Source organism: Crocuta crocuta, unplaced genomic scaffold, assembly GCF_008692635.1.
Source record: "Crocuta crocuta isolate KB4526 unplaced genomic scaffold, BGI_CrCroc_1.0 scaffold267, whole genome shotgun sequence".
In the NCBI taxonomy this organism is placed as follows: domain Eukaryota; kingdom Metazoa; phylum Chordata; class Mammalia; order Carnivora; family Hyaenidae; genus Crocuta; species Crocuta crocuta.
Window position 1 is genome coordinate 1,821,025 of NW_027531899.1, and position 12,363 is coordinate 1,833,387.

At 47.5% G+C, this 12,363-nt stretch overlaps 1 protein-coding gene across 1 annotated transcript in view; it reads right to left on the bottom strand.

The window, feature by feature from the left end:
- RYR1 (ryanodine receptor 1) overlaps window positions 1-12,363 on the bottom strand; it is a 115,724-nt gene that overhangs the window by 15,500 nt on the left and 87,861 nt on the right. The window contains 2 exon segments of the mRNA XM_077773631.1: window positions 2-60; window positions 11,124-11,324. Of these exon segments, the coding sequence (XP_077629757.1) occupies window positions 2-60; window positions 11,124-11,324 (260 nt within the window).

Sequence of the window (12,363 nt, forward strand, 5' to 3'; positions counted from 1 at the left end):
GGAGCAGGAAAGCAGGAACTGGATTTCGGGGCCCGTGAACTGCTTCTGGCTGTCCATCGCCTGGGGGTGGGCGGGGGTGGGCGGTAGGTAGGTCAGAGGGGTGGCCCCGGGAGCCGCAGTGTGCACTTTTCATAAAGACAGAAGGTTCCAGAATCATAACCAGCACCCGAGGCCGAGGCCTGCCGGTTTGGCGCAGCTAGGGCTGAACCAGCCAATCAAATACCGAAATGCTGCGTTTCCACAAAGCCACGCCCCCATCCGCTGCCTTGTCGGAGACGAAGGTGTGACTTGATGAGTCTCAGCTCTTGCGCAGTGGTTGGTAAAGAAATGCTGCCCCAGGCTCTCCAAGTGCCATCCCGGTGTGCCCTGCTGGCCTGCCGTCTACCTTCCCTGCTTGATGGCACCTGTGGGCTACACCGGCGGCCCCCTGGGACCCTGTGGCTGCAGCTAGGGTCTGTCCAGTTGGCGGCAGGGAGCAGGGAGCGAATGGAGCTGTGCCATTCTCTCCCTGCTTTCCTCCCTGTGCTGCCCATGTGCCGCCTCCAAAAGTGTGCGGCCCTGCCCACACAGCTTCTCCTGTCCTCACTTGGGTGGCTGGAGCCTAGGGCCCTGGCTCAGGCAGGCCACCTCCCACCTCAAACCTTCCCCAAGGCCCTTTGGTGCCGCCCCCGCCCCTTTCTAGCAACTACATGATTGACACGGGACGCAGTGGAGGGCTCCGATTTTCAATGGAAACAGGTGCCCGTCACCCCGGGATTAACAATTGCTCATGCTCACGTGTTCTTCAAATACCACATACTTAAAAACATTACAGGTATGATTGGAGCCTCCCTGTGTAATTTTGTTCCGTTCCTCCCCCCCCGCCCCCGGCCCCACCTTCTCCCAAAGTAACCCCTATCCTGTCGTGGATGTATCTTTCCAAACGTGACAGTACTTCTGTCTATGTCCTGGCGTTTTGTCACAAAGATACATAGTATCCAAGGGCTGCCTGGGGGGCTCAGTCGGTTAAGCGTCCGACTTCGGCTCAGGGCACGATCTCCTGGTTCGTGGGTTCAAGCTCGGCAACAGGGTGTGCTGACAGCTCAGAGCCTGGAGCCTGCTTCGGATTCTGTCTCCTTCTCTCTCTGCCCTTTCCCCACTCATGCTGTTTCTTTGTCTCTCAAAAATAAATGTTACCAAAAATAAAAATAAAATACATAGTATCCTGTGCACTTTTTTTAGTTTAAAGAATTGCTATGGGGGGTGCCTGGATGGCTCAGTGAGTTGAGCGTCAGACGTCGACTCAGGTTATGATCTTATGGTTCGTGGCTTTGGGCTGAGTCGGGGTTCCAGCCCCAAGTCTGGCTCTGTGCTGGCTGCTCGGAGCCTGGAGCCTGCTTCAGATTCTGTGTGTCATTCTTTCTCTGCCCCTCCCCCACTTGTGCNCTCTTTCTCTCTCTCTCAGAAAAAAATCAAAACATTAAACATTTTTTAAAAAAGTTTAAAAATGTAATTTTAAGGATCTATGCATGTTGCTATATGGATCAAACAAATTCTTTTTACTGCTGTGTGGTATTTTTTTAAAAAATAGGGGCGCCTGGGTGGCTCAGTCAAGTGTCCAACTTCGGCTCAGGTCATGATCTCACGGTTCAAGGGTTCGAGCCCCGTGTCAGGCTCTGTGCTGACAGCTAGCTCAGAGCCTGGAGCCTATCTTCGGATTCTGTGTCTCCCTCTCTCTCTGAGCCTCCCCTGCTCATGCTGTCTCTTTCTCTCTCTCAAAAATAAATAAGACATTAAAAAAATAAATGTAACGCTATATTCTCCTGATGCCGGACATTTAGGCTGTTTCCGATTTTTTACTTTCAAGACCCCGCTCTCACTGGACATTCTTGTTCTGATCTCCGGTGTCCTTTCTGCAAGAGGCTCTCCAGGACACTTTTTCAAATGTTTTGACTGCACCCACAGTAAGGCTGCATTTTACAGTTTGACTCAAAAAAGGAGAGAAGGGCTCATGACACAACTCTGACTTTCGCTATGTAACACCCTGCAGGGCTCTATCTTATTTTTAAAGATGCTGGTCACGACTTAACTAAATGAATTTCATGACCCACGGATGAATTGCAGGATGCAGTTTGAGAAAGGCGCTGGGGGTATGAACAGAAGCGAAATTTTCTGGCTCTAAAAGTGCTTTGTAGCCAAGAACTTTGCAAAATGCTTTCTAAATGAGTAACATGCTTTGCAAATCATAAAGGGTTCTAGAAACCACAGAGCGTGGAGACATAATCACACAGGAACTCCTCACCATGTACCTTCGCTCCACCGACCTGCCTCCTCCCCTTATGATGCCGTGTGACACTGTCTCTCTCTTAAAAGGCCCCCTCCCTATGGGGGGTCTGGAACCCTGTCTCCTCCATTCAGTCTGGGACTCTGCCCTTGTGATTTGTGGCTGTCTTTGTCATCATCCATTTGAACGCTTCTCCTTCTTTCAAAATACCTCTTTGTCTGATTGTTCTCAGTTTCCTATGCTGGAATCCCCCCTTTCTTCCAGACTTCTAAAGGTTGGGGGGCACCAGGCCTGGAATCCGCACCCCTTTTGTGAGATGTATGCTCTCCGCGGAGATCTCACTGAGGCCCAGGGCTCTGAACGCGATCCCACGGCAGTGACTGCCCCGTTTGCGTCTCAGCCCTAACTTCTCCCCCGAATCCCGGATCTCTACCCCAAACTGGAAATGGCCCAAACTGAACTCTTGATTTCAAAACCTCTCCCCCCACCGTCTTAGCCATCTCAGGAATAGCATCGCTCCCCACCCAGCTGCTTAAGCTAAAAAGCTTTGAGTCATCCTTGATTCCTCTTTTTTATCTCACCACCCACACCTGATTCATCAGCAAATCTGTCAGCTCCGCTTTCACAGATCTCGAGCCCACACACATCTGCCCCCTCCATGTCCCCACGCTGGTTTTGTCCCCCACGGTCTCCCACCGGACTCTCACGGCAGCCTCTTCCCTGGCCTCCCTGGCCTCCCTCAAGCCACAGTCTGTTCCCCACACACAGCCAGGGGGGCCATATACACATGTAAGGACACACTCTTCCCCGTGTCCCTTGGCTCCATCTTATTGAGTCTCCCCTGCAGCCAAGCGGGCCTTGCACGGCTGCCTCCCTCCCCTCTTGCACCCCACCCCTTCCCTCCCCCCCCCCCCNGCTCACGCTGTCTGTCTCTCTCTCTTTCTCAGAAATAAGTTTAAAAAAATTTTTTTTAAACCCGAACTTGCCTATTATTATTATTATTATTTTAATGTGTACCCACTTTTGAGAGACAGAGACAGAGTGTGAGCTGGGGAGGGGCAGAGAGAGATGGAGACAGGAGAATCCAAAGCAGGCTTCAGAGCCCAAAGCGGGGCTTGAACTCATGAACTTCAAGATCATGACCGGAGCTGAAGTCAGATGCTTAACTGACTGAGCCACCCAGGCTCCCCTATTATTTTTTAAATGTTTATTTGTTTATCTTGAGAGCAACCAAGAAAGTGCAACCAGGAGGTGGGTGTGGAGGGTACGGGGAATTTCATGCGGNCGCCTGCCTCCTTGCCACCTCTCTGGCTCCCACCTTGCAGCATCTACACTCGCTGTACCCTTTATCCGGGATGTCGCAACCTCCCCCACCTCCACGGGGTATACTTCAGCTCTCAGCTTCAATGCTGTTTTTTCTGGAAAGGCCTCCCCCGACCACCCAGTTTGTAGGGTTTACTCCACCCATGCTCTCTCGCATGCCACCCTGCTCATTTCCTTCAGGCTTCAGATTATAACCTGGAATTATTTTGTTTATTTTAGTTATTTTCATCTGCCCCTTCCCACTGGGCCATCTGCTCTGAGGGTGGGGATCTCTATCTGCTTTGCTTGTTGCTGCACAGAGCGGATGATCAGTATATATTTGTCAAGTGACCTTAGCATCCTGGAAACAGAGAAGAGTTTTTACCTTTTATAATTTTTGAAAATTCAAAAGTCCTTTTAAAAACCCTGAACTTGGGGCGCCTGGGTGGTTCAGTCGGTTAAGCGTCCGACTTCAGCTTAGGTCATGATCTCACGGTTCGTGGGTTCGAGCCCCGCATCGGGCTCTGTGCTGACAGCTAGCTCAGAGCCTGGAGCCTGTTTCAGATTCTGTGTCTCCTTTTCTCTCTGACCCTCCTGCTCACGCTGTCTGTCTCTCTCTCTTTCTCAGAAATAAGTTTAAAAAAATTTTTTTTAAACCCGAACTTGCCTATTATTATTATTATTATTTTAATGTGTACCCACTTTTGAGAGACAGAGACAGAGTGTGAGCTGGGGAGGGGCAGAGAGAGATGGAGACAGGAGAATCCAAAGCAGGCTTCAGAGCCCAAAGCGGGGCTTGAACTCATGAACTTCAAGATCATGACCGGAGCTGAAGTCAGATGCTTAACTGACTGAGCCACCCAGGCTCCCCTATTATTTTTTAAATGTTTATTTGTTTATCTTGAGAGCAACCAAGAAAGTGCAACCAGGAGGTGGGTGTGGAGGGTACGGGGAATTTCATGCGGGCTCTGTGCGAGGTCAGCACAGAGTCCCGTGCGGGGATCGAACTCAAGAAACCGTGAGATCATGACCTGAAGATCAAGAGCTGGACACTCAACTGACTGAGCCACCCAGGCACCCCTAAAGCACAAAGAAACTGAAAAACGTGTGAAATACAGAGATTTGTAAGGCGCTTAGGAATCAAACGATGCGTTGTGTTTAGGGAACACGTATATTTACCAAAATCTAAATGGTCAAATATTCAGAGATGAGACTATTGTCATTTTGCGATCTCGAGAGCACTGCTATGTCTGGGTAGCGAACATCAGTAGCTGCTGACCTCGCGGAAGGAGAGGACGTGCCTCCTGAGAGACGCATGCGGCCCCACAGAGGATGTGCTGGCAGAGCCCACAAATACACCCAAACCTGAAGCTGATGCACTTCTTGAGCCAGCTCTCAGTCTACAGGAAACACAGGGGAGGGGGGAACACACTAGGTGACACTGCAAGGTTGCTTCAGCCAGATCAAAACTGTGGGGAACTCTACAAACAGGACAGGCACTTTCTAATGATGGCCAAGGGCCACGTGCATCTGCTGAGCCCTCGAATCACGGCTGGTGCAAACAGAGATGCGCTGCAAGTATAAAATACATACTAGGGGCGCCTGGGTGGCTTAGTCGGTTAAGCGTCCGACTTTCGCTCAGGTCATGATCTCGCGGTTCGTGGGTTCGAGCCCCGCGTCGGGCCTGGAGCCTGTTTCAGAGTCTGTGTCTCCCTCTCTCTCTGACCCTCCCCTGTTCACGCTCTCTCTCTCTCTCTCTCTCTCTCTCTCCCCTAGAAATAAATAAAACATTTTTAAAAACTAAAAAAAAATACATACTAGACTTCAAAGACTCAGCGCGAGAAAAGAGCATAAAGGATTGGATAACTTTTTATGCCGATTGCATGTTAAAACAGTGTTTTGGATGTAGTAGGCTACATAAAATATATTGTCGAAAATGACCTTAAGTGTGTCTTTCTACTTTTTTGAAGCATGGGTACTAGAAAAATTTAGACGATGCACGTTGCTCGCGTCGTGTTTCTATCAGAGGCCGCTCCTCTACAGGACCAAGATCTTGGATCTCCAGCAGATCAACTACAGGGCAAAGGAAAAGTGCTGGAGACCAGTAGATAAAAGGAGGTTTGAAGAAATATCGGCCAGTTGCAAGGGGTGGGCCTTGTTTGGATCTTGGTTCGGAATTTTTTTTTTTAATTACACGTGACATTTATGAGATTGGGAAATGTGAAGGCGGACTAGATATTTGCTCATTTAAAGACCTGTGGATATTTTTTGTTTCTGTTTTTCTTCTTTCCTTTTTGGTTCGGAGCGATAAGGACACTGCGGTTTGTTATTGTAAAAGGAAAAAAGGAACTTTCCTTATAAAAAAAAAAAAAGCCTTTTAAGACCATATAGTGTACAATTCCATTTCTATGAAGTGTCCAGAAGAGGCAAATCCATAGAGACAGGAAGTAGATTAGCAGTGGCCAGGCGCCTGGGTGGGGGAAATGGGAAGTGAACTAAAGGGTACAGGGTTTCTTGTTTGGGGTGATTAAAATGTTCTAAAATTAGAGAGTAGCTACGGTTGCACAATTCTGTGAATATGCTTTAAAAAAGCCATTGAATTGTACATTCTATTTATTTTATTTTTTATAGATATGGCTCCTACTATTTTAAAAAATTTTTAATGTTCATTTAGTTTTGGGAGAATGAGAGAGAGAGCAGGAGAGAGCCAGTGAAAGACAGAGAGGGAGACACAGAATCCAAAGCAGGCTCCAGGCTCTGAGCTGTCAGCACAGAGCCGGATGTGGGGCTCAAATTCCCAACCCGCAAGATCATGACCTGAGCTGAAGTCGGACGCTTCACCGACTGAGCCCCCCAGGTGCCCCTGAATTGTGCATTTTCAATGGATGAACTTATGAGACACATACAAAATATTTTCAGAGTAAAAAAAAAAAGGAAAACCTTAAAACAGAACTGACCAAGAATAGATGAATAGCCTGAAATATGTCTTCAGCCACCAGACAGGGCTTTCTAAACTGTAGGAGAGGCTTCGGAATCTGCAGAGTACTTATCAGGAAAGAAACGCTTTGCCAACCATGCTCTGTCCACCATGAAGGACTTGGGAAGCCAGAAAACAATGCTGTATTTTTAAAAATGCGGATCTACGTATGAGCTGAAGTGCAGAATAAACATCCGGAGAGATGTACACCAAAGCAGATAACAGTGGCAGTCTCCAGAAAGGTGGATGAGAACAGGATTGGGGGGGAGGCAAAGGTGACCTCAACCATAGTGGTTTGTTCTTATATTATCTATTTCATTAAAAATTAAGGGGCGCCTGGGTGGCTCAGTCGGTTGAGTGTCCAACTTCAGCTCAGGTCACGATCTCATGGTTCGTGGGTTCGAGCCCCGTGTCGGGCTCTGTGCTGACAGCCAGCTCAGAGCCTGGAGCCTGTTTCAGATGCTGTATGTCCCTCTCTGACCCTCCCCTGCTCATGCTCTTTCCCTCTCTCAGAAATAAATTTAAAAAAAAACATGAAAAAAATTTTTTTAATTAATAAGATAATTCAAATGATTTTCTATATGAAAATCAAAAGTGTTCTGCATGGCCAAAAAAAAATTATAATGGCACCATAAGCAAAGTCAAAAGACAAATGATGAGCTAGGAAAAATAGGTGCAACTTCTATCACTAACAAAGTTATAATCAGCCTAATATATAAAGAGCTCTTAGAAATCAAGAAGAAAAATACCAACCTCCCAGTAGAAAAATGAGTCAAGGACACAGTCAGTTCACTGAACAAGTAATACAAAAGAGGGGTGCCTGGGTGGCTCAGTCAGTTAAGTGTCCAACTTCAGCTCAGGTCATGATCACACAGTTCATGGGTTCGAGCCCCACGTCGAGCTCTATACTGACAGCTAGCTCAGAGCCTGGAAGCTGCTTCATATCCTGTATCTCCCTCTCTCTCTGACCCTCCCCTGCTCACGCTGTCTCTCTCGCTCTCTCTCAGAAATAAATAAAAAAATTAAAAAAAATTTTTTTAATCTTGGAAAAAAAAAGTAATACAAGAGATAACATAAAAAGATGCTTAACTGCACCCGTAACAGGAGACGTGAATTAAAACTGCACAGCAATATTGTTTTTTACCTATCAGATTGGCAAAAATCCAAACATTTGACAATGCGGTCTGGTGGCGAGGCTGTGGGGAAACAGACACGCTCACATACTGCTACTGAGAAGGAAAAATGGAGGGCGAAATTTCTCCAAATGGCAAATGCATTTACTCTTTAACCCAGAAATCCTTGGAAGTATTCTTAGATACAAATGCACATAAAGAATGATGTATGTATAAGGGTAATTGTTGTAGCCAGCATTGCTAGTGGTCCAAATGGAGCCTTCCTCAGCACAATTACACCCATCTTCTAGAAATCTGCAGTACAAATTTACAATATCTGGGCTATAACTGTATCTTTGTACAGTGTACAACTTGTACAACTATCCACGGCAGCCCTGACTACAGCATGAGTTGTAAAAGCAGAAGACTAGGAACAGAGCAAGTGTCTGTCGACAAAGAATAATCAAATAAACTATAATATGTACCCCAAGTGGAATACTTAGCACCTGTGAAAAAAGAATGAGGTCACTCTCTGATCTCCAGAATATATTATTAAGTAATATAGACCAAGTTCACTGCCTGTTATGCAAGAAAGGAGGAGAATAACAAAATTTGAAAAGAACAACACAAGGATACAAGGGAAACCTGATGCTACTCACAGCAGTGGGGAGGTGGGGGAAAGTAGGCTGAGAACGCAGTGGGAGTGAGACTTCCCACTTCATACCTTGTTACATTTTGCTCTTTAAATCATGGGAACACATTACTTATTTCAAAATAAAACCAACACACTTTTTAAGTTACAGATTACAACTGTGTGAAACAGGGAGGCCACTGAGCTATAAGACGTTGTGTATATGACATCCAATCTTGCTACCTGTGCAACTCTGAACAGTCAGGAGGGATCTTTACCCACTTCATTTTTTAAATTCATCTTATAACTCAACGTTTGTACCCAACCTCTTCCTATTTCCTCCGCCCCCAACCCCTTCCCACCCACTCACTTTGCTAGTCTCTGTTTCTACGAGTGCAGTTTTTTTAAGATTCCACATGTAAGTGAGACCATGCACTTAGCATGACAATCCTTGCTTGTTTTATTTATTTCTAAGAGAGAGAGAAAGAGCGACAGCGTGAGCAGGGGAGGGTCAGAGAGAGAGGGAGTCACAGACTCTGAAACAGGCTCCAGGCTCCGAGCTGGCAGTCAGCACAGAGCCCGACGCGGGGCTCGAACCCATGAACCGCGAGATCATGACCTAAGCGAAAGTCGGACGCTTAACCGACTAAGCCACCCAGGCGCCCCATGGAGACCCTGGATTTTATTTAACTGCTTGTTAAATGGGCAGCAGCAGTTGCAACCTCTGGGTTAAAATAAGCACGAGTCTACACTGATATAAAAAATAAATAAATAGGGGGCACCTGGGGGACTCAGTCGGTTAAGTGTCTGGCTCTTGGCTCCAGCTCAGGTCACGATCTCACGGTTTGTGAGATAACAGTGTGGAGCCTACTTGGGATTCTCTTTCCCTCTCTCTCTTTCTGCCCCTACCCCCTTCAAAATAAATAAATAAACTTGAAAAAATAAACAATGGATCAGCAAGGACAGCAAAATGGTACGTAATAAAGGGAAAGGGTGTGGTGAAATCAGAAAAATCAGAAATCCATCAATTACCATAGTAATACTCATTTCAGGCAGAATCACCCATGGGTGCTGATCCTGGAGGGTGACCAGGGTATTTACATCATCCCAAGGCACATCCTCAGTAGATATTAAAGGGAAGGACGGTACCTTTGCAGGTAAACACCCCCTGAACCAAGCGAGCCAAGCTAAAACCAACAGCGACAGGAAGAACTAACATCACTCGCCTCCTGATAACAATGCGTTGAGGACACATGACTTCTGTGATATTCCTGCCAAAGACGTATAACCTGAATCGAGTCATGGGGGAAACCCAGACAAACCCACATTATAAAGCATTCTCGGGGCGCCTGGGTGGCTCAGTCGGTTAAGCGTCTGACTTCCGCTCAGGTCATGATCTCACGGTTCGTGGGTTTGCGTCCCACGTTGGGTTCTGTGCTGACAGCTCAGAGCCTGGGGCCTGCTTCAGATTCTGTGTTTCCCTCTCTCTCTCTGTTCCTCCTCTGCTCATGCTCTCTCTCTCTCTCTCTCTCAGAAATAAATAAAACATTAAAAAAAATAAGGCATTCTCTAAAACACAGGTCTCTGTTCTTCAAAAACGTCAAGGTCATGAAAGACAGAGACACACCAAGGGAGGGTTCTGGATTGAAGGGGGTAAAGAGCCTGGATGTCTAAATGTGGTCCTGGATCGGGTCCTTAGCAGGGAGAACAATTTCTTCACCGGGTGAAAACTGAATTAAGGTGTGTAGATGGCAGCATCATATCGATGCTAATTTCTTCTTTTTATTTTTTTTAATTTTAATGTTTATTTCTTTGGGGGGGCAGAGAGAGAGAGAGAGAGAGAGAGAGTGAGTGAATTCCAAGCAGGTGCCTCACTGTCAGCGCAGAGCCCGATGCGGGGCTCGAATTCAGAAACTGTGAGATGGTGACCTGAGCCGAAATCAAGAGTCAGAGGCTTACCCACTGAGCCACCCAAGTGCCCTTTGACGCGAATTTCCTGATTTGCCCAACTGTTCTGTGATTACGTACGAGAATGCACTTTTTCTCAGGAGATACACACTCAACTATGTAGAGGAAAAGGGGAATCGTGAGAGAGCAAACGTGGTAAAAAACGAACATTTGGGCAATCTTTGGGTGAAAAGGTCATCAGAAATTCTATGTATTGTTCCTGCAGCTTCTATATAGGCTGGAAGTTATTTCAAAAGAAAAAAAACTTAACACAACGGCGGGGGAAAGGATCCGGTGGGCAGAATCGTAGGTAACGTGCCTCAAGCGCTCCTGTGTCCCGGGGTCTGTCCACACACTGTCCACCTCACAGCAGTCCTGTGAGATGGTTACTTTGTGATCCTAGTGCCATTTCACAGAGGAGGAAACTGAGGCTCAGAGCAGACGACTGACTTGCCTGGGGCTCCGCAGGGAGACAGGGCAGTGCTGGGCTGGGATGGCTGACGGGGCAGATGACTGGGCTCCTGGGTAAAGCTGGTTCCTATCCTTCCTTCCTAAGACCCTCATTATTTGACCAGTAATGGCCATTGGTGACTGCCCCGCCCCCCATTAGACTATAAGCCCCATGAAGGCAGGGCTGTGTCTGTCCCGGCCCTAGCAGAGGGCTCGGCATGGAGGAGAAATGCAGCAAATGTTTCTCAACTGAATAACTGTTATGTATAATGGTTATAATATTATGACTATTAATAACGATAAAACCCCAAAGATGGTTTTATCCCCATTTTACAGGTAAAGAAACTGAGGCTCACTGAGAAGCCTCTTGTCCAAGGCAGGCAGGCAGCCAGGGCACGCCTGCCACTTGGCACCCCTACCCACCTGCCTTCCAGCACCCACCTTCTGGAAGTCCTTCTTGGAGATGAGGCCACGGGGATCTGTGACGTAGTCCTGGAAGGCCTCAGAGCCCACGATGTCCTTGAGTTTCAGGAACATGTCGAAGAACTTGAGGATCATCTCCACGTTGGATGAGGATTCCACAAGCATGTCCACCATCTGCCGGGCAATCATGCCGTTCACCACGTTCCCTGTGGGCAGGTCCTGGTCAGCGGGGCCCCGCAGGGGGTCCTTTCTGGAGCCCCACTAGGCCTCGCTCCTTCTCCAGCTCAGGAGCCACCAGCATCCGCTACGCTGCTGGAAGCTTCCCTGGCCAGCTCCCACGCCTCGCCTCAGAGGGCACGGCTTGTTTCCTGATGGGCACCAGCATCATGTGTGAACCCGGCTGGTCCCCCTCCCTGATAGCTCGGCGGGTCCTCAACAAAACCAACAATGGCCTAAGCTAACAGCACATCCCAGATACCACACCAAGTGCAGGAGAAGTGTGCTACTATCCGTTTTTACAGATGGAGAAACTGAGACCCAGAGAAAGTCACACGCGCAGGGTTACATCACCAGCAAAGGCGTGAGGAGGACTTGAACCCAGGGCCACATGAACTCAGAGCTCACACGCCTGAGCCTTCCACCAGTCCTCTGAGGCCATAGGTGAGTGAGGAAGGCCAAAGTTAAGACGGCAGGGAGAAGTGGAGATTCTGGCAAACTGGGGTCCCACCCCCCTGTCTGAAGCCACCCAGCTCCAGCTTCTTTTTGTACCTTGCCATTTTATTTATTTACTTAGATTTTAAAAGTTTTATTTTTAAGAAATCTCTACACCCAATGTGGGGCTCAAACTCACAACCCAGAGATCAAGAGTCTCATGCTCCGCCAACAGAGCCAGCCAGGTGCCCCTGCACCTTTCAGTGTTAACATAGCTTCCAATTTACATGAAAGTTGCAATAGTGCAAGGGGGCCCGTCTGTCCCAGATTCACTGATTGTTTACATTTTGCCATGTTTGCTTCCTAATTCCTGTCTCCCTCTTTCCCTTCTCTTCCCCCTCCCCTCCTCCCCTTCTATTTTTCCCCTGGGACCATTCACCTGAAGACATGCTGTTTTTATCCTGAACATTTCAGTATATATGCCTTAAAAGACAAGAACATTCTCTAATATAATCCTAGTGCAGTCATCTCAATTAGATTCGGCATGGATTTACTTCAGTTATTTAATCTGGTCGAGATGATTTTTTGCCATGTGAGAATACAGGAA